The sequence below is a fragment of the Centropristis striata genome, chromosome 17, assembly GCF_030273125.1.
Source record: "Centropristis striata isolate RG_2023a ecotype Rhode Island chromosome 17, C.striata_1.0, whole genome shotgun sequence".
Taxonomy (NCBI): domain Eukaryota; kingdom Metazoa; phylum Chordata; class Actinopteri; order Perciformes; family Serranidae; genus Centropristis; species Centropristis striata.
In genome coordinates this window covers 19,917,826-19,940,628 of record NC_081533.1, presented here as the reverse complement: position 1 = coordinate 19,940,628, position 22,803 = coordinate 19,917,826, and the positions used below count along the sequence as shown (strand labels likewise).

The 22,803-nt window shown below is 39.4% G+C and overlaps 1 protein-coding gene across 1 annotated transcript in view; it reads left to right on the top strand.

The window, feature by feature from the left end:
* Positions 1-22,803, top strand: part of LOC131990219 (adhesion G protein-coupled receptor L3-like) — a 229,100-nt gene that overhangs the window by 96,886 nt on the left and 109,411 nt on the right. The window contains exon 5 of the mRNA XM_059355625.1: positions 22,010-22,119. Within this exon, the coding sequence (XP_059211608.1) occupies positions 22,010-22,119 (110 nt within the window). The remainder of the gene's footprint in view (positions 1-22,009; positions 22,120-22,803) is intronic.

Sequence of the window (22,803 nt, the reverse complement as noted above, 5' to 3'; positions counted from 1 at the left end):
ATATGTCTATTCCTGTGGAATGGTATTTTCTCCATATCATTGACTTTTAATCAATCATCAATCAATTTAGGTTCAGCAGGCCCATGCCATTTGTGATTCTCCAGTATGAATTATCTTCTTTATGACTTCCAGTAATTCAAAGCATCTAAAAAAAAAAAACTTTGATGACTCATGTTTTCTGAACCTTGTTTTTCATTGATTTGCTTGTTTTTTTTGTTCCTTTGATAAGCCTTCACCATTTGCTATGTTGGGACATTGAGTCATTTCTATAAGCATGCAGCTTTTTGTTGTGCTTTCAAGAGTCAATTCCCAGCATTTGTCATGGATATTTCAAATGTGTGATTCCTCCACATGTTTCCGTGTCTATGTGAAGGGTGATGTTTGTCATCTGGCTTGGTTGGTGTTAAACATTGCTTGAAAATGACTCATCTTTGAGAGTTTAGACTGAGATGAGGTACTCTAGTCCCACACAGAAACGATGGATGGCTCAAAGTGCTTGGCTGGGAAAGCCTCCAGTCGTTGCTCAGCCCAGCATTACAAGGCACTCTCTACCTCTCTTAATCCCGCTATCTCCCCCTCTCTCTGTCTCTCTCCCTGTCCTCTCAATTACTGTTCGACTATGAATCCCTTTTGCCCTCCTCAGCACTCCTCTTCCAATGCCTCCGTTTCTTTCATTTCACTTTAATGTTTCTCTTTTTCTTTGTGGCTTTGTCACATCACCCTTCTTCTAATGAGCTTATGCCGGGCATGAATGAGTAGCCGCAATCCAAAGTCTCAGAGAGCTGTACTCACGAGGGGCAGTGAAAGTGGGATCTACATTCACGCCACATGCCCTCTAACCTTGGCAAGAGGAAATCAAGGGAGCGAGACAAGGAGCGGTTTCACCTTGTTTCCTTTGTGACTCTGATGGCTGCACACGGTTAGCACCTCACAAAGGACCTGTTTTATTGGCCTGGTCTCATTCACCCACAGTCGCCACTCTCATCTGCTTCCTCCATTCTATTTTGGCAAGAGGATAGATCAAGAATTGTGTTCAGAAAGAGGCACTTAGAGTTTGGGAATCCTAGATTTGTTTCAGAAAATTCTGTCTATAAAGATCCTTATAAATTAAAATACTTCAATTATCCCTCCGTCTGATCTTGGGCTCCTGCTCACCTGCATCGTATTACGAAATGGAACACTTATGTATCCATCTTTAAGATGAATAAAACTGATGACACCCTCATAATCAATGTTTCATAGAACAGTTGCATAATTCACTTTGATCTCGCCTCAGCGGCGGAACAGTTTGTACCACTTGAACTCTGCACGTATCCAGTAATCCATTTGGAAATGTTTAGTGCTGTGCTTGTATCTTGGAGGACTCTGTTGCACATGACTTCAAGTGTGTTTAGATTTCATAACAATGGATTCATTTAATTTGGCATACCTTGTCCCTTAAGTGAGTGACATGGTTTAAATTGTTCGGATAATCACCATCAGGCTAATTGGCCATTTATCACCAACGATGTCCTCTTTTGACGGCATTTAGAGTCATTTTTGATTTTTGAGTCACTTATTTAATTTAATTTAACTAAGCATTGTAATAATTGGAGAAGAACTGGGGCTTGACAATGGACCTACTGCCAGAGCCTTTTGGGTCAAGTCACGTCTTAAGTCTTGGCATTTCGCTTTTAATGTACGAATAGTACTGTATCACCTTATAAATGAGTATTTGAAGGATATGGCTGTGCAAGGCCTGTCTTTCACTGCCCCCTTTAGTTTGTATTGTTTATTGACTTGACAGGGTTAAAACTTGAGTCTTAAATCATAGGGAGGTAATTCTCAGGCCCACCATTTTTGTTACTGAGTCAAGTCTGCTGCTCTGGCCACTATGCCAGAAAAAAAGCTGAAAGTCAATGTTTTTCCTGTTTATTTTTTTAAAATTTATACATTTCAGAAATATTTAAAAACAGTACTTGGCAACAATCTTGTTAATCCAGTCTCAAAATAAACTTTTAACTCTAAGCCAGCAACCTTTTACTGGCATGAGAGTTTATTTTTCAAAATTGTGCAGCAACAGGTTTTGTAATGAATCTGAGTGATCTTTTATATTTTCAAGTACAAGAAGGGAGCTCAGCGATGTGTATTGCATTCGAGGAAAACAAACTTCTTACCAGCTGCCTTGAGGCTTTTAAACTTTATCAGCTGATGAACTTTGCAGAGTGGTTGTCAAAATATAGATGCTCAAATTTCCATTCCAACTCCAATCATCTTTACTACTACTCATCCATGTTGGCCAGACTTTCATTTTGAGATTGAAAACCCTAACTGACAAAACAATCTCACTTCAGATTTCAAGTCCATTACTTTTTATATCATAAATATATCAACAAAAAAATGACATCCTCAATTCAGGTGACCTAGATTTAAAAAAAAAAAAGGAATCAACAATTGATATGAAGTTTGAAAGGGTTTCTATTTGATCAAAGACTTCTGTAAGCTACCTGGCTTGAATCCTTGATGGGGGGCTTCTTTTGCCTTGAATATTTTGGGCAAGTTAAACGCCAATCCTAGACACCAACCAGCAGGTATAGATTATCGGACAGGGAAACCCTAAGACTTGTGGCCTCCTACTTAGTACAGTGTCACTCAGACAATGCCGTTGTTTCATGGTATTGTGGTCATGAGAGAAGTACTAAGGCTTGATTATGAGAGACTCCATTGGCATCTACTTGAGTATAGAGTAGGGATGGGTACCGAATTCGGTACTTTTATAGGTACCGAATTCCTGCTAGCCGCCAGCTGCTATCTCTCCAGTGTCTCTACCCGGGCTTGGCCTTCGTCTGCCTCCAGATTGGACCTTCCTTACTCCGTTTGCTCTCTCCATTCTTCTGTAGACCAGTCATTAACAGCTAGCAGCTAGCTGCTGCATCTCTGTCCTCCGCTAATACTCCGCTCTTCAACTCAGGAATATTACCTGCCACTTTACTCTAAACTGCCTCGCTGACATTAAATCCCTCGGACTCCTGCGTCATCCTCGATATGTGCACAGAAAAAAATGCACATTCACTCAACAATAAGGCACTGCTCATTCTGGATGTTACATTGTTTTGATATAGATAAGTTATAAGTTGTTTTGATATAAGTATTAAAATTGGGATTTTATTATTAAACAAATTAACATTTATTACCACATAAACAAATGCAAAAGTACCGAAAATTGGTACCGTTGAGTACCGATTCCCAGGTACCAGGTATCGGTACTGTATCGGTTCAAATGTGAAAGGTACCCATCCCTAGTATAGAGAATGCCATATACACATATATGGTCAATAGGATCTTGAATTTTAGAGCCCCTCATTACCTTGACAGTAACTTTACTAAGTAAGAAAAAGTTAATGATCACAATTCTAGGGCAACTAATCTGAGACTCTATAGATTCAAGACCACGATTGGTATAATGCTAGTACTGGTGCTGGCAAGGATAGAGTGATGGAATTTTTATTTATACTACTGTATTTGAATTGGTAAACTAAACTAAAGTAAACTCTTAATAGCTTCTAGTGCTCAGGTAGATAAATTCTGCGGGAGAAGATCTGTCTTCCATCGACCAACAACGTATTGTCTCCCCAGCCCCCTATACCACTTCCTCATGTTCACTGGCGCACACATTCTTGTTGAGGGTTTTTGTCTGGGCTACTTGCTTGTGAGAGCTAATTATGCAGGGCTATTTTCTGACCAAGGAGCATGTCAATATTACACAGTGGGAGAGCTCTCACTCACCCCACGCTGCATTCTTATTCATGAGCCTTAATTCCATCAATGGCCTCCTCAGCCACTGGACCGTGGTTGTTCCTGACTATGGTGTGATTTTAAGGAAAGTGCTTGTGGCTGCCACAGAGTAATGCTGCACCATAAAGGAGTGACGCTTGTAACCCCGCCCACACACCATTTGCTTTGAGTATGTTCAAAAGTGCTGCGTATAAAGCAGGAGATGGACCTTTGTGTGTGGACATGGACCTAAATGTACACGCTCAATAAGGCGGGGGGTGCAGAGGGAGCTGAATAGCAGTAGGGGCGGCTGTGAGGCTCTCTTAAGGGACCTCACATTGGAATTGAATGTGATGTTTTGGGTTTTAGAACTGAGGTTGGCAAAACATTGCAAAAAAATTCAGGTTTAACAACATGGACCAGGACTGATTCTGATGCGCAAAAATCTAAAGTCATGGTTTTTTAGTCAAATGAGTTTATGTGACCTCTATTTAATCAGGTAATTCACATTGATATTATAATTATATTTTTAGGGAACCCTGAGTAGTTTTAATTTAATTTGATTATTCAAATTATAATTATTTTTGCTGTTCGGGAGAGTGCTTGAATTGTATTCAGATGTTGTGGCTAAAAAAACATTTACATGCCCTTAACCATGTCCAACAGAGCAAGTGTTAGAGCCCCCAAAATAGTTAGTAAATTAATCTATTTTTGTGTTTTGGCAAGCTCCTGAGAACTCATAAATATGGCTTGAATTTGTCTGTATTGTGTTATAGATAGAGGGAAGCAATTTCGCTGCACCATTCACTCGTAGATGATGCATTATCTGTCTTTTAGCGCAAACCACTAGACAATAGAACAAGTAAAAAATTGCAGAAGAATTTAAAACTGTGGCTGCAATCTGTAACTGTGTCAAAGGAGCAAAGAGGTGAAGGGATGCACAGAAAGTTTGGAAGGGAGAGAGTAAAACAGACTGTACAGTTTGAGAATGCAGCAGAGATAAAAGATGGTTCATCTGAGACACCCCTGCACCCTCGTTCCTTTTTGCCTGCTGATACTGTCGCCACACAATCAGGTTTCTCATGTCACCTTGAAAAGTTGATGGAATTTACTTAACGCCCACTGTTCCCTGATACTGTTGTTGACAGTGCTGTTCACTTGCAACTTGGACATCTGCTGGTGTTTGATTAGTTGCAAGATCAGAATTTTAATTTTTCCTTTGCAAGGATCTTGATTTGACATCACATTTTACAAAGCTGTCCAATCACGGTCACGGTCTGTGTTTAAATATGTTTTACTCCGTGCCAGCTGGAAAGAAAGCATCGAATGTTTTCTTCACTGTTACATCTGAGGCCTTATTCATCATTCAAGTTCACATAAAAGAGGTGAGAAGTGTGAAAAAAGCATGACAGCAGTATATTTATTAAAAGATAAGGTAGACTTGTTGTTTTCAGTTGGGGAATTAGGTTTCTGCAGCACCATAAAATAATAAAAATCAGCTCATAAAATAAGGTAGAAAACAACACAATACTTAAATAATAATGGTACATTTGTATCTTCACCAATTGCAATGCCCTTTCTTATGATGTATTTATAAGTATAGCTTATAAATGCCAATAATGCAGACATTTTTAACTGCACAAAAACTGTTTGTTCTGCTCATGCAAAGGAGGGTCTTGAAATAATACTTATTGGACATAAGTCTTGAAACATCTTGAATTCTTGGGTATTCTTTTATAATTGCTGCCCATTAAATACTTTTTATTCAGGTCACTACGTGAATGTCTTCCACTGCAGCAAATGCATTTAAAATAAATTACTAGTCACTGTTAGGAATACTGTAGAATAGTAACTAGTGAATTAAATGTGTTACTGATAATAAGAACTCATGACCTATTTCTTGGAAGAAGACAGACTCTACTATAAATATTAATTGTGGTATTGATGTCAGTTTTCTAACTACCTAGAGTCCTCTCTGCTTCTATGTGAATGCGGTATTTTATGTCTCCATTGGAACCCCAATGGTTGAAATGCTCCAAGGATCGGTGTGCGGCTTAGAAACATGCCAACAGAGCTCGGTTTGAACTTGAGAAGTCTTTGTGAGAAACAGTGAGGGTTAAGCCCGAAGTTAGCTTGCCTTCCCACTAATCCTGCTTTGTGAGACAGGCCTCAGGTCACAGTAGATACCAGAAATGATGGAATTAGGGTACGGATAACACACTTTATTTTCTGTACAACAGCACAACAAAGTGCGCTCCAAAAAACTGTCATTTTTCAAAGTGTTCTGCAATAAATCTTCTGCTACAAACAGACGTTGACACCAAATACATACCAGAGTTTGGAAACAAGCCGAGCAGAAACAAACAGACAGGATGACACACTCTAGACTTTGTTTTCCACCGGAATGCGACTCCCGTCCTCCTCGGGCTGTATCTCAGGAGACCTGTTGGTGTGGAAGAGAAGTTAAAAGACAGCTAAATGTCTTGACTTTCCTTGACAAATTCAATGGGACAGTGATGCTGCGTGGGGTGAAATACAAGGAACGCCTTGTCACCTCTATGAGTACAGGAAAGGGCCAGAACTATATCAGTCTTTGTACTTACATACTTGTTCCCTCCTTGTTCACCTTGCTTGCACTGCTGGACTGCCAAACGGAAGCTCTGCATAAATCTGAAGCAGTCACAGAGTGTGTTCATGAAGTAGGGCTCTTGAATTAAAGCTACATAGGAAGGTGGTATTATAATATATGTAAGTGTAAATGTATGTAATATAGAGCTTTTACACACTGTAGTACTCAAACAATCAACCTAATGCAGCAGCTTTTTCATAAATGCCTCTCATATTTTTAACATATTTTTTTGTTTTTATTTATTTTTTTTAAGTAGAGAGTTTTGGATAAGTTATGTTTCCTTGCATTGGATACATAATTTATGGGCTGTGAAAACAATATCTATGATGAAATGACTCCTGACTACTTAATATATAATTTTTAAAGAAGAGGAGGAGGAAGCATAAAGAATCATTGGTGAATCCCATAAATCAATGGGTATATCAAGATTTGTTTATATATGTATGTTGTTGCCTGCATTAGACCAATTGTCTCACATAAATAGTTAATAGAAAATGATAATTTTTCACGCAAAAGCCATGTAGAAATCATCACATTTTTAAGTTTTCAATAGTTTTTTTTCTGTAATGTAGTGTTAGTTGTATGTATATCCATTGAAACAATGCAACAAATATGACCAAATACAATTTGCAATTTGTTCAGTTAGTCAATGAATCTAAAAAAAAAAGTTGACAGAATAATTGATAAGGAAACAATCATTTGTTGCCACACTCTGTGACATTTACAGATAATGTTTTAATCATCTTCTACATGTTGGATTAATGTTTGCCTTTAAAAATCTTCTAGCCCAACCAAGATCTTGCATATGTGAAATGCTCCAGGTATATTTTGCGGCAGCTGCCATTCTACCATCAACATAATTGATACATCTTGTAGTGAATTAGAGCCTTTGTGCCTTCATGGGCCAGTAAATTACTTTCCTCTCAGACTGAAGTTGTGACTGACAGTACCTCGGGCATATTGACACAGGAGACAGGAGAGTTCAGTCAAGCCAGAGCTTTTAATCCCACCCCTGCTTCCTTCAGGACAATTCCATAAGACCCGTGGTGATTTCCTGGATGCCAATGCGAGCCTGGACCCTTGCCGAGCTATCGACGCCTGACCTCTCCGGTATCGAACGCTAAGGTTACTCATAACCCCTGCTCGTCTTTCATTATTGAGATGTGAATGAGGAAGGTCACAGAGGGGGAAATCTCATCGATCGGTCAACACAGGAATATTTGATTGTCGCTTGGGTGGCTCTGCCAAGACACTCTTCATCATGGCAACAAAGGTGGCCAGTATGAATATTTAAAAAGGTTGAAGTGAGCATGTAAACATACAGTTTAGAAATAGCTGATCAAAAAGCTGCAAGGTCATGCTCCGACTCTTTTATTCTGTCTTTTTTACTTGAAGGATAATGAAACAGCAGCTGTAAAGAGAGGCTTATTTGTAGCTAAACCTTGTGGCTTGTGTAGATAGAGTGGTTTGTTATTAGAGGCACCTATTCGCTCCTCTGTCATATGAGGTAATTAGCAGCTAAACACCCTCCTAGAAGCTCAGCACTATGGGTGACCGTTAGTGAAGCAATGCGGTTTTAGGCTTTGAAAAAGGGCTTTGAAGAAGGAAAGTGCTGGAAGCACATACTGGCCCAAGTCGGACATTGGAAGTTACCATGGTGACAGCGACTGGAAATGAAAAATCTGTGCTTAAAGGCAGGCCTTGGTGTGTGTGTGTGTGTGTGTGTGTGTGTGTGTGTGTGTGTGTGTGTGTGTGTGTGTGTGTGTGTGTGTGTGTAAGCGCTTGGCAAAGTGAGAGAGGCAGAGAGATGGCGGGAGGATCAGTGATACAGTATGCTTATTGATTTGTGTGTAGATTAGAAATACAGAAAATGGAGTGCTATTTTATTTGAGTGCTGGTTTGAGTATTTCTGTATTCTTTGTTCAGACAAACCTCAGAATTTCCTCCAATTTTCCAAAATAGAGATTGAATAATGGTCCAAGGAAAGGATTAAAATCTTTTTGTTGCCGCTGCACAGTGCATGCAGCCACATAAGCTCCCCAAAGAACTCCTTTGACTCGAACCAGCAGCAGACGTCACTCTTTGTGTGTAACAAACAGGACTTGATGCCTTGAAAAGTCAAAGCAGTGGCATTTCTGCCTCTCTGTTTTTATTCCCCATCCGTCAGTCTGAAGGCCAGCACAGCAGTGGCACCACTGGGTATCTGGCCGAAGAATCTGACGCTCGCAGAGATGCTCTTGAGATGGGCTCAGAATCTCAGCAGGAATGGTTCAGAAAGCCAACCCTGGTCAGCAATTCAATGGGGCCTGTCACTGGAATATATCAGGATGGATTCCTTTATGCTGTGGAAAGAGTATATTGAGTGTGTAAATGCATGTGCATGTGCACAGGCCTGCTTGCAGAGATGCTACTGCTCATACATACACAACTTCAATTTAGCCACTGATGCACACAGCTGCACACCCATCAGAAATCTTTCTTCACACCTTGCACATCAAATTATTGTTTTTCTTCAATATGTGACACATTAATATTCATACGACTTCAGTTGTAAAAAAAAAATATATGACCCAATCCTCACTTTTACACAGTCCCCCTGGAATGAGTCTTAGCCTAAAATGGGCCTACAGGCTGACAGTCCCAAGGGCCTTCGCTGGGAGATAAATCAAGCGTCACCAGGAAGATAGGGAGCAGCATCATTTGTTGGCAAGAATAGAAAAATTCATCCTGGAAATCGTAAATCATTAGACGGGCAGGCCCCAGTGAATAAGCCTCACCCACCAAACAAATCGATTCCTGAAGTTATTACACAATTCAATCCTTCCTTCTGCCTTCTCACAGGCACCTGGAGAGACCTCGTGGGTGTTGTGATTTACATACACATACCCAGAGATTAGACGCTTCCTGCTTTTGGCCGAGTGACACATCATATGCTGAGCTGTATTTATATGTTTTCTTTTAATGAAAGACAATCATTAAAATAAAGTTTTTTAGCCTTGTGTAATGAATATCATTGTCAGCAGGTTAGTTTCACGGTGTGGATGCTTGTAAGTGGAGTAGGAGTGAAAGCACTTTTCTAATCAATGCCTATTCTTCTCATAGCAACAGATTTCAAAATATGACTTAATTTCCTATTGTTCTGAAACAAGTGGGAAGTTTTCATTTTATCCATTTTGACTGAATAAAAACCCACAGTTTCAAATGATGTCATGCATACCAATTACAATCATTCCTTTAATAAATTCAAGGTCGACACCATGGACTGTATGAAAATAATGGATGTAGTCAACATCACCAAGGATGGGCGCTATTGTATCTGCTAACACTGGTGCTAGCTTTTTAGCTTGGTAAGCAAGGGGCAACCTTTATTCAAAATGACAAGCAACTCCTTAGAGTTTATTTTAGTCCATCCAAATACTGAACAAGACAGTTAAAGTGTTTCTGTTGACCAATCTTTTATGAACTGAAAACATGACAAAAGTTCAAAGACAAAAACACAGTAGCAAACTGTCTTCACAAGGTAGCCCCGCACTTTGTCATACCCTCCTGTATCTTCTTCTTTTGCTCTAAATGGGACCATGATTTACAAAGTAAACATCATGCTGTGTAGTGACAGAGATCTTAAACTCATTAAGAAAATGTTGAGGTAATTAATAAAGTTAGAATAGTCATGTTCCTATTGACTTTATACATCCTGAGTTCTTTTTGCAGCCAGTGGAGTCGCCCCCTCCTGGCTATTAGAAAGAATGCACCTTTAAGGTACTTTTTTATTGGCTTTCTGCTTGGTTGAGACCTTTATTGAGGTTGTTTTGTTGTAAGAAATGCCATCCATCCATGAAATGAGACAATTGAAATGTTACTTACTGATCATAACTGAGGGAAACAGCTACCCCATGGGAAATGATATTGTATCTTATGAACTGTCAGAAATTGGATGTTAAGTTGTCAGTCCTCCATGGCAGAAATCCCTGTTGCCTTGTTTTAATTGTGAGCAGTCAGGGGATATATTGACAGGAGTGCTTGTGCTGGCATTTTAATTAACCGCCGTCATAGCTCCTGCATCATATAAATCATATATGTCGGCATGTATGATGACATAATTAACATAAAACTCAGCCATTTCTTTAATCAAGTCCCCAGTATAAAAGAAGCAATACCACTAATGGGTATCATCTGGCGAAAAATGTATAATGTATAATTTCAGCAAAATGTATAATTTCAGCAAATATTAGTGGTGGAGTCAGTTGATTCACAGCATAAACCTAAGAAAATAGAGCACAGATAATGCATTATTTATTGGAATTTCCACTCAGGCTACAAGGCTGCGGTTCAATGTGTTTGTGTTTCTGTGAGAGAGAGAGAGAAAGATTTAAACTAATATTTGCAGAACTTGGAATCACTATCAAGTTTAAATAAAACATTGTTCTTTGCTCTCTTTTGAGCTGCGCAATTTCCAAGATGTGTATCTTCTGACATCCAAGGAAATGGCTGCGGATTATACTGCCGAATTCTGCTTTGCCCTTTGGAGATAGAACTCAGACACTCATGTCTGCGCTCCATAAGACCACTTGTTGTGTCCCTGCCTTGAAAGCCAGATAAGCTGAACATGTGAATGCATTTACGAAAAGGGTCCAACATTGTTGTCAAAGAGAATTCATCACACAAGCTCTATTGTCTTCAAAAGAACCATTGTATTACAGTGTGTGAAAGAATACAATTGAACTCCAGCAATATGAACTCTGAAACTCATCTAAATTTATAATCATACAAGGCCAACCTTTATTGTATTATTTAAACAATACACTTACAATATAAACTCTAACTGCACACCCCCTATGAAAGCATTTTTACTGGAGTTACTTAGATCAGTAATTCTTTCTTTTTCCTAATGTTGAATTTGGAAGCGTCTAGTCCCCCAGCCCTCTCCAGCATGTGCCAAATTCATACTTTAATGGAATTTTGGTGTGCACAGCCAGATAGATGTCTGCAGCATGTGCAGAATCACGGACTGACCTTTCAGGTGGAGAGAGGAATTGCATCACCTAATACCTGTTGTGGCACCAAAATAGATGGATTAATTTCAAAGAGTCTCGCTGAGTAAGTTTGACCTGTCTGCAGCAGGATTACTTCTTCAAAATAACAAGAGGAGGAGTCTTGTATAAAATTCTTGCAGAGAAATTGCAGTGGTTCTCGGGTTTGATGTGTCCCAGGGCTTATATAAAACTAGTTTAAACATTTATTCCTAAAAAACAAAGTTAGCTTAAAGTATAGTTAATTTCATATTTGAATGTATGTATTTTTTTGCAATGTTCATTATCACAATCAGTGCAATTCTGTATACTCAAAACACAAAGGCGTGGCTTACTTTCATGCATATTTACGTTACTTCAAAAATATTTTCCCTTTTTTTTTTAGCTCTCTGCTTGCACTAGAAGTGTTCAGAGCAAGCTGTCAGGGTTAAAGGTGAAGTAAACATCTTCTGAGGAGCTCAGGGGTTTGTCCTCCTTTCAACCATTCCCACTTACCCAGAGTACTATTCAAATGTTTGAGACTTATGAAAGATTTAGTAGCAGCCCTTGGTGTTGCAAAGTAGTGCAAATAGAAATATTAAGTCACTGTTATTTCTTTCGATTAAAGTCTGGTCATGTCTTGTAAGAGCTCAGATTATTCTTCCAAAATGCTGTTTCCCACAGCTGATAAACCTTTGTGATCTCAGGGAAAATGTCTTTGCTCTCATGAAAACTCCTATGGTTTGGACCTCACTGGGAGCAGCAGCCAACCTAAAGTAAATAAATCGCTTCTCAGAAGCAATGCTCATCCTGGGAGTGGTGTGTCCCCTGAGGTGATAGCCTTTGTCTGGCCTGACCTCAAATCCACATGTTGCCTGACAAGGTAACAGACCAGAAAAGTCTTTGCAACTGAGTCTTAGTTTTGTCTTCTCTTCAGATGAGTTTTTGTGTGAGCAGTTACTAAAAATAATTCAGATTTATGTTACCCTTTCTATGAAGCCCATGTCTATAATGCATTACAAACAATATGCAATATTACATTGTATAAGAACTATAACAATTATAATACACTGTGATATTTGCAACAACAAAAAGGATTACATTCAAGCAGCAACCTCCTGGCCTGAAAAGTTAAACCAATACAGAAGTGACTTTAACCTGCATTCTGTCTAATGGCCAGCAGGGGGCGACTCCGCTGGCTGCAAAAAGTAATCTGTTTGTATGTAAGTCAGTAGGAAAATGTGTCTAATTAACACTTGATTTATTACCTCAGGAAAACATTCTCATAATGAGTTTATTGTCTCAATACACAGTAATGTTTATTTAGCAAATTAATGACCAGGAGTTATGATTAAATATTATATTTGGCAATGAAAGTCATTAGAATATGCTTTATAATGTGTAAAGAATATTGTTGTTATACCCAAAACGATACAGTAATATGAGCAGATCATGATGTTTTATAAGTATGTTTATAATAGATTATAGAGATGGATGTCATAGAAAGTTATATAATCAGTACATTTGTGTTTGTAACACAAAATATACATACACATCAACATACAAAGAAAATCAAGTCTGTGTTTTGCTGCTGACCTGCATTCAGGCTCCAGATTTTGCTTGAAGACTGACAACCAGCAGCTTGAACGTGTCGTGACCGCGAGACATTAGTCTTCACCCTACAGATAGTTTTCATACAGCTGACATTGAGTTGAATACACATTAATAAAAAGAAACCACAAGCTCAGACATGCTAAAAGAAAATAAAGGAGAAAAAAAACCCGGATATTTTTCTTCTCCAAACTAAGTGGTAAAAAAAAGTACATAAACAGTCAATAAAATTGAATCACGATGCAGGATTACTTCCTGGAGTGGGCTTCAGTAGGCATGGAAATGTACAAAAATAACAAATCAGAGATGGAAGAAGGTTTTGACCGTTGTTTATATTTGTCTCATCCATCATCGTGAGCCATAAACAAGTCCAATCTCGCTTCTCAGATACAGAAAATTGTTTTAGTCATCACCTCCGTAATAGTGCCCACTCTTCCAAACACACGACGAAAACAGAAAAAGCATGTGTTTATCAAACTGGGCTTGTGCTTCACTTTAGGCTGTTGGACTATCTCCAAACAGAGGACCTCATGGATGAATCCATATCGCCCACATCAATAACTTTGCAGGAGATTTTTAAAATACTCAAGAAGTCTGTATTGTAGTTGACCATCTCTCCACCGACACATCCAGTCGCTGCGCCTCAGTGCCACTGTATTTCTCTCAGCTTGTTGTTGCGTCGGGATGAACTGCGGCTTATCTTCCAAATACAATATTAGAGAGAGGGAAAACTGTGTGATGTAAAAATCTTATGAAAGCTACTAATCTGTGTGAATGGCTAAGAGGGATTATGCTTGTCATGAGGAAAAAAATGAGCTCAAGATGCTCAATTTTTTTTTTTTTTTTTTTAGAAATGGCATTGAATTTATGTAAGCAGTGAAAGTAGTTTGTGAGAGATGATCAATCTTGACCTTTGTTTGACCATCCCTGATGAAACTCTTATTCCATACTTAATAGAGCCTGAGAAAGGTCATTCATATAGCTCATGCACATTAACACTCCATCTTCTCTATACTGAACAGTCACTTGGCACTTTATTCATTTCTGCTTAGTTCCACATAGTTAATCCTATAAAAAAGCAATATGGCTGATGTTTTGTCACATATACTGTTTGTACAAACAGCGCGGCTGAGCCTGATGTTTCTCTGTGGTTGTGTAGCACGTTGCTAATGCCACCCGGTAGCAAACAGCAACTGTCACATTGATCATGAACGTGTAGGTGCATGTAGCAGATGTTCACTCGTGTTTGTGCGGTGCTATGTGAACTTAAACACTTGAGAACAGTAAGCCCCTTACGCGATGCACTTTAAGTGCTCCACACCCACACTTGCCCATTGTATTTATGTTGTATACATACATTCCCCATCTTCCCCTTCTGCTTTTTAATCTGTGTTGAGCAGCTCTCTTGGTGTTTTGGAAACAAACTCTGCAGCTTTAGAATAATAACAGAATTTGATGGGTGGATTCAGTAGTGCCATTATAGATAATTTGTCAGTGTGTTTACATATAGAGTATGTTTTTATGTAGAAGTGTAGTTTGTTTGAATATGTATGCAACAATTGTCCATTTCCCTCCAGACTCATGCAGGTTTATATTGTTATTTCTAACTAAAGGGGACTACATTTGAATCCTCCCACCTGAAAGTAAAGTCTTTAGGGTATCTGAATGAAAACTTGAAAACACACCAAGTCTCCGTCAACCTTTTGACCCGTCTGCCGCGATAGAGCTGTTCAGTAGCCAGAAACACAGTATACATACTATATGATGCATGGGGCTGCCACTACACTCGGTTAATATAGATTGACTGTCAAGAAAAGACTGAAAATAACTGCACTATATAACATATGTTCACATAGAAGCTAGATGAACTACTAAACCTTTCTCGCACCTTCTCAAATACTCTTAATTCTCAGACAGATGCCATATGAATATGTAGAATTTATTCTGGGATGATTTTTATATTCATGTGGCTGTTGTTGTGATGATGCAATCAAATGCTACCAAGACAAATCAGCTACTGCTGCGTTATAATCAGCAGTCTCAGTGGCTGGCTTTAGAGCATATTGTTTTGGGGAATTGTCATATATTATCTTTAAAAGTTAGGCTTAATCTTTCCAACTGTCTGCCATCTTGTGTATTACAGAATAGTTGGTAAACAGAAATATTTTATAGTATTTTAACTGAATAGGACTATAATTATAGTGCTCATACCAATACGTAAATAACTCGTCTTTTTCTGTCCGTCCTTCAGTTTTCTCAACAACCATTCACCCCATAAACTTCACATTTTGTGGTTGTATTGCTGAGGACCAAAGGAAGTTCAATGTCACGCATGCTCTTGAGATGTATGGGGAATATTTGTGTTGTTATTTGAGTTCTTAAACCCGGAAGTCAGTTAGTATTTTAGCAACCTGGGGTCTAACCTCTCAAGCTCAATGAGGATTTTGAATGGGCTTTTGGTTTAGATGCCTGAAATAAGGTCTGTGGTTAACACAAGCTGAAGAGATTTTCGTGTTTTGTTGTACGACATAAAATACGTTCCTCCACTTGTGAATTTTGGAGTTTTTACATGTCCTTAAAAAGGCGGTTGCTAACAAATGGCAAAATTAGACTACAGTGATTGTCGGGAACACTAAACATCATCACGCTGGACAGGGACGGGACTCTCTCACTAGTCCGCCTCACAGCCTCTAGTCATGTTTTTTTAGTGTTCTTGCAAACTCTTGTCGATTTTAAATTATGTTAATAAACAATTTATTAGGCTATGGGTTCAATAGCTTGTCAAAACCGCTGGTTAGCTCGTTAGATAGCGTCTGAAGCTAACGGTAGGGATGTTGAAATCATGCGACTGTGGTGTAGTTCACTATATCATAACGTTAGCTTCTTACTTTCATCACTTGCATTAACGCTTCAAACATCATAAAAGTGGTGTTCATTTGTAAAGATTATCCTGCTGAACAAAAGGCGTAAACATCAGAAATGTGTGTTTGCCACAGAGCAAATTTTCTGCAATAATCTAAAATCCAATGTAAAAATCCCATAGGCCAATTCTCAACAGACCCCATCGGGATGCTACTTCCCGGTTGTCATACAAAAATACGTCATTTTGTTTGCTCTGTATTGAGAGGAGACACCTTTTAACTGTTACACCGCCAAACGGCCTGCTAGGTACAGCTCACTGCCTGTCTCTCAACAACAGTACATTTAAGAACTGGTGGAAAAAGAGAGAACAGACGGACACAAGATTTTACAATGTTGCAGCCTTAAACGCTGCAATCATTTGGGGGCTCTTGGAGCTCACCTGGTCGAGCTACGCCCTATAAACAAAGGCCTCAGACACAGTGCCCTTGGCTGCATGTTAAATGGTAATGGACCTGCACTTATATAGCGCTTTTCTAGTCGCTTTGCGACCACTCAAGGCGCTTTACACTACAGACTGCGCTCATTCACCCTTTCACACACACATTCATACTGGTGGCAGAGGCTACCCTAAACGGTCCCACCTGCCACCATTGGGAATTCATTCACACACCGATGAACACAGCATCGGGAGCAATTTGGGGTTCAGTATCTTGCTCAAGGATACTTCGGCATGTAGGCTGCAATGGTCAGGGATCGAACCACCAACCCTTCGGTTGGGTGCCAACCGACTCTACCAACTGACCCACAGCCGCCCCACATGTTACTCTCTCTCTACTCCCTTTCTATGTCTCTCTGTCATATCACAATCATGGCACAACGACTAAAAAAATTGCTTTGAAAAAACCCAAACAGTTAAAGAAATAGCAATCTTAGTTTTGGAATGAAGACATTTTTTCCCCGAAGTATCATCCTTTATATTTCTGTGCAAAACATAAAATGCAAGAAGTACTTACGACAACAAGTTTGCAGTACAATTTCATACAGAAGCCAAATTATATTTGCCGTGGTACTTCTGGTTGCCTGGTATTGTGCAGTGATACTACAGTAGATGGCACAATACGTTTTGTCATTTCCTGCTGTAGTGACAAACAACAACAAAATAATGTATTTTTAAAAATATATTTTTTAATAAGTACTAAATTCAGATTGAAAGCATTCTCTCCCTTTAAACATCCCGTCCACAGCACTTAAGCAGATGATTTAATAAAATCAGTGTAGTTTCAGTGAATTCAGTCACATACAGCCAAGCCTCCCGAGCATTAGCATAGACAGCACTTAGAGAGCATTAGCATGGTTGTTACAGTTTGTTTGATAATCCCCAGCTTGAGGTATCTTTGAAGTAACTCCAAATAATTGGCACATATAAAAGATACATTATTCTATAGCAACAGAAAACTTAATACATTTGCTCCTTAGCAGGCTCCTCTGCAGTAGGCTTCCACAGGGACTGATAACTTGTCTTTCTGAAAAGAGCTCCACTAAACGACACTCCACAGTTCCCTTTAAATACTTCCTGGTTTTACTCAAGAGCTAAATGCACAATGCTCAAGGCCATTGCTCCCCTTCTCCTTGTAACATTTTCGTGAGGTTTTCATGGGAGTTTTAAAGGTTGTTTTTTTGTGCTGCGCCAGGAGACAGGCCGAATGAGAAAAGATGGATGCTGCGGCGTGCAGCTGGGAAAGATAATGAATGAAGTCGACCGTGGGTGGCGAAGACCATCACTAAAGCGTAATGGGTCCCAGCAGAGGGACGGGGATATTGACCCGTCCGTCACTTTTCCCCCCCGCTCCCCTCCCTCTGTTTCTTACAAATACAAACTCTCACAAGTGTGTACACAGGCTGACACACAGACACACACTGCTGTGTACACACAGAGCAAACAATACCAACATACACTTTGTCTTTGCACACACACTCCAACTCCCTAATGCACCTTGTGCATCTTTTCCTTCTCTTAACAACAGAGCTGTAACCAATGTGTGTGTGAATTTCGTGGAGGTGGGGCACTTTGACTGTGTTTGCTCTTTTTAACTGAAAGCAAATGGAGAGTTTGCGCTCGCTGACGGGGACTGTTTCATCAAACATATAGGAAATGCAGAAAGAACTCCACAGAGGCGTCGCCTTAATGCAGAACGCCAGCTGAACCATCTCCTTTATATTTGACTTAACTCCAGGCAAACTTCTTTGATATGAATTCTATGGAAAATCACTCCGAGCAATTTGGCATGTTGGAAGCAGATTCAGCAATGCATATTTTTTTTCATCCTGAACTTTTTAAAAGCTGGCGAACCTTTCTCTCCTTCCACTTGGTTGGTATTTTCCTCCTGATATTAATCACTTGAGTTCTGAAAGGGAACAGTGGTGCACACTGATTCTTCTTTTATTACTCTCCAATGTGGACAAATCTGTCTACGTTTGACAGCAGCTGCACCGTCCCTGTCTTAGATTACTGTCTTTTTCCGTTTTTCTTTTTCTTTTTCATTCTGTCATTCATTTATTCTTTATTTATTTTTTTCTATTTTTTTGTCCTGTGTCAGTGGTCAATAGACTGAAGGGACTCAACCCTCTTACATCAGAGGCAGCAGCAGGATCAGCCAGCGATTATAGTCATTACAGTTTGTGCTTACATAGGGCTCTTGTGCTTTGTGCCACATCTCCCCTCGTCAGCTGGCAGTCTGAGCTCTAATCTGCCAGTTATAACAAACAGCAGACGAGGGAACAGGAGGAAAAAGCTATAAGGGAGGAAACGTGGGAATGCAGATAAAAAAAAGGGGCGGTTGGTGGCCAAAATGCAAAATCGAGATTTTTGCCCTCTTTTTAGAATCTTCGCTCTGATTGAGGGTTATATCCAGATGTAATCCTTCATCATTTGTTTTTAACATTTATATGTATTTCAATGAATAAAATCCATCCTTTTGTTTCCCTTTGCCAGTGGAACCGGAGCTTCCAGCAAGATGCCAATTAGAGCATTTAGCCTGCAGTAGCTTTTAAGCACCTGCTATGCTCTTCCCCCTATAGTGCACATGTACACCGCATATTCCCATCCATATTTGAATACATCACTAAAAGTCGATCCATTTCCCTCTCCCCCTGCTAGTTCAAAGGGCTCCATCAGAGCCAAGTGTCTGATGAAATCCTGATTATCCCTCTAATTGGTAATTGTGAAGTCGTTGTGGCACGTGGCGTGGGCAGCTTCTCCTGCTATTGATCCTCCCCCGACTCCACCATTGATTTGCACTTGATACATTTAATTGTAATTATTTCTCCACCTTATTTTATTCCCCCTGCAAGATCCTTTCAGGACACTCGCAGAAAACTGATCAGGATGCACTCGTGGCTGCTTGTGCGGAGGTAAAAATGCACAGCAGGGATAGAAGGGATTTTTGAAAATGGGTCAAGATAGATGTAAAGGCTGGGATTAAGTTTGCAATCCACATTAAGTACACATTATGATGTGTAATCCCTCAAGAGGAAGTTATTACAAACTATGATTGAAATACCAGATTTTGACTTAGCTTAACTTTTAGGGCAGCATTATTTAATAAAAAACAAAATTAATACATTCATGTTGTCCATCCACAAAACAACTGTCCGTTCTCTGTCAGAGTGTGTGTGCTCCTCAACCTCGAGCTAGTTGCATCTCTTCTGTCCATCTCACTTCTAATTCTCTGTGACACTTAATCTTGTGTTCTCACCTGCTGAATAAAGCCCCCCCCCCCCCTTCTCTGTACTAAAGAGAATAAACCAGAAATGGTGGCTAGGAGATGAGAAGGCTGCCTCTATAATTGTTTCTCACTTTCATAGGCTTGACCCCTTATTTATTTGACTGGCATTTACTGCCAGGAAATTAACTCTTCATCGGCAGGCACAGGCAGCAGACAGCTGACTGAAGTGAGTGGCAGAGGGTGATGGAGGGGGGGTGTGGGGGTTCATGAACCCATAAAGCTGGCGTGGGAGAGACTCGGCAGACCATATCTCATTATTGGGCCGACTCGAAATGAGATGGGCCCCTTTTTGCTTGTCCCTCACTGGTTCGATTGATTAGTCGGCAGCCAATCAATGTTAATTAAGGTGTAGAGAATCCTTTAATTGTGGCGTATGAATCATTGTGTCAGACCCCGCCTTGACCTTCACAGGACTTACACTATGAACGGTCTTGCTGGGGAATAAATACCTTTTATATACGGCAAGATAATGGTCGTCTGTAAATGAGTATAGATTTGATGGACGACGGTCCCGTATCTACTGTAGTTCGTGGCAGCTGGCCTCATGAAGATCGGGTGCTAAAATAGAGACTAGACCTGCTTCATGTCCTGCTTTTCATTTTGCAAACACATGCAGGACAGCAACAGATCAATACTTGTCACACATTTAAGAGTTAATGTTGTGAGATAAGCGTTGCTATTATGTGTGGCGAGAAGCTCTCTGTGCATATGAAGTGGGGCTATGATTGATGACTGCCAAAAACAAAATGGCACATGAGAACACCACCGGCACCATAATTGTATTTTTTAATGAAGACCTACATTTCATGTTGGAGCTGATTTCGCACTCAGTTGATTGTGTCTACCCTCCTCCACCACCACCATCCCCATCCATCATACAGTAATAACAGTGTAACCTGTACATGGTTAATCATGGATTCAAGTCCATGGCGTCCAAGACTACCCCTCAACAGAAAGATGAATTTACCCATGAGAGTGGGTACCTTAACAAAAAGGGCGAAATATCTGGAAATGAAACTCTGCTCCCTTATAATTTCCCTTATTCCCAGCATTTTTGCGATTTTTGTTTTTTACCTCAATCAGCATGGTATCTGAGACTGTTTTCCTTGTACTGTATGTTGTCCATCAGTTAATCATGTGTCCCCCATAAATACAATACATTTAAAGCAGCAATTGCAAATGACAAAATACAACATTTACTCTAACATTAGGATTTTTAAGGGTTTACAAGAAAAATACAGGATATATAGATACAGGGTATACCATAAAACCTACATACAATACTTGAAAAATGTAATATATATAAATATATATACAGAAGTGTACAAAAGTCTTGGCAGGTGTGAAAAAAATGAAAATTAAAAATTGAAGGCAAAGGGTGGTCACATAAAATATTTTTAATTTGATTTAGATTTTTCTTCTGTTCACTGACTTGCATTTTATTCATTGATAAGAAATAAAATATTAACATTTCTATTTTTTAAAAGCATTCTTATTTTACAGCATTTTTTTTTACAGCCGCCTAAAGCTTTTGCACAGTACTGTATATATGAATATATTTAAACTTTTTCAGCATATTTTTCTCTGCGCCAATTCAAAGTCAGTCTACAACCAACCATTACACATCTTTTCATGAAAATTCATATTATTCTCAAATATTTCAAAATTGCCTCAAATCTAGTCCTCATTTAACCTCAATTTCCTTGAAGGAGTTATGCCAAAGGGATCAATAAAGTGCAGTTTAAGTCTAAGTCTGTATTCACCTACTGTCTCAAACGTGCCTGAAATGATCAGTCTGCTCTGATTGGCTTGCAGGGAAAATATGGTGCACCTTTGCAAAAGTAGTTCTCAAGCCGTAGGGGAGCCGTATATTCTAAATAGCCTGCATGTGACATAGCAGAGGGAGCCAAATCTAAATGGCTTGATGAATCCCATGTTTCCTGATCTAGGCAGTCCACATAAAACTGACTGGGTTTTTTATTTCCCAATGCGTGCGTTGGTAGGCACTCCAGATGCCCAAATATATGTGCACAAGCACTAAAAAAGTGATTGAAAAAAAAATGTCCTCTTGAAAAAAAAGTGTTCAAAATCAAAGCAGTAAATGCAAAGATATGTTGGCTTTTAGCCACTGTAATGGTTCTAAAAATACTCACTCTTACACTTGCCTTTCTGAAAGTTAATCGCTGCTTTCTGATAAATGCCAATGCCTTTCAAACTCCACATGCCGGTTTGTAACACAGGCTTCCTGGTGAAAATGTGTGGACTTAAAGCCCATTGATACCATGATAACACAGAAGACACGATTTAACTGAATGAACAACAAGATTGTCTGATGTTTTTGCTCTCTTCCCTGTTTTCAGGTGTAATAACCGGACCCAGTGTGCCGTCGTGGCAGGACCAGACGTTTTTCCTGACCCTTGCCCAGGAACCTACAAGTATCTGGAAGTCCAATATGAATGTGTACCTTACAGTATGTATTCCTTAATTCTCTCATACTCTTAACAACCTCCTAATGCTCTTACCCATTCTCATTTCCTCTTAACGGCAGTGACTCATCAGCAACCCAAATCCATATGCATGCTAGTAATGTTCCAAATGTTCAAAAATATCTCAAATGTGTCATCCAGTTCAGTGGAGCAGATTAACATGCAGCAGTGGATGTGAAGACAAGTGGTGGTTCCTGTGATCCAAAAAGCATAAAACCCTGTATGAGTATAGGAAATATCATTGGCAGTGTTGTTTACATGGGAGAAATGATACAGTATATCCATGTGGAGGAATCATGTGTGATACTGTTGATTATGACACGTTAAAGTCTTTGTTGTAACTGACAGGAGATTAACGCTTTCTTCATTTTCTTCATCCTGCATGGAATAAATCATGTCAACAGTGTGCCGGCATACAGTTGTTGATTTTTTCAAGTGACATCCTCTGTGAGATATTGGATGTGTAATTTATTGATGATAAAATAAGTGGATCCTACTGTAGATACAGAATTAAAGTAATACAACAGACAGATAATTTGAGATGAAGATTTGTTTCTCAGAAAAATGCTGCTGTGTGGCAATTATGTTGTCAACAACATGCTAAAAGCAAAAAAAAAAATGTGTATCTGTTAATGTATTCAGTCAGAGGAAGTGTTAGCTGCATTTCA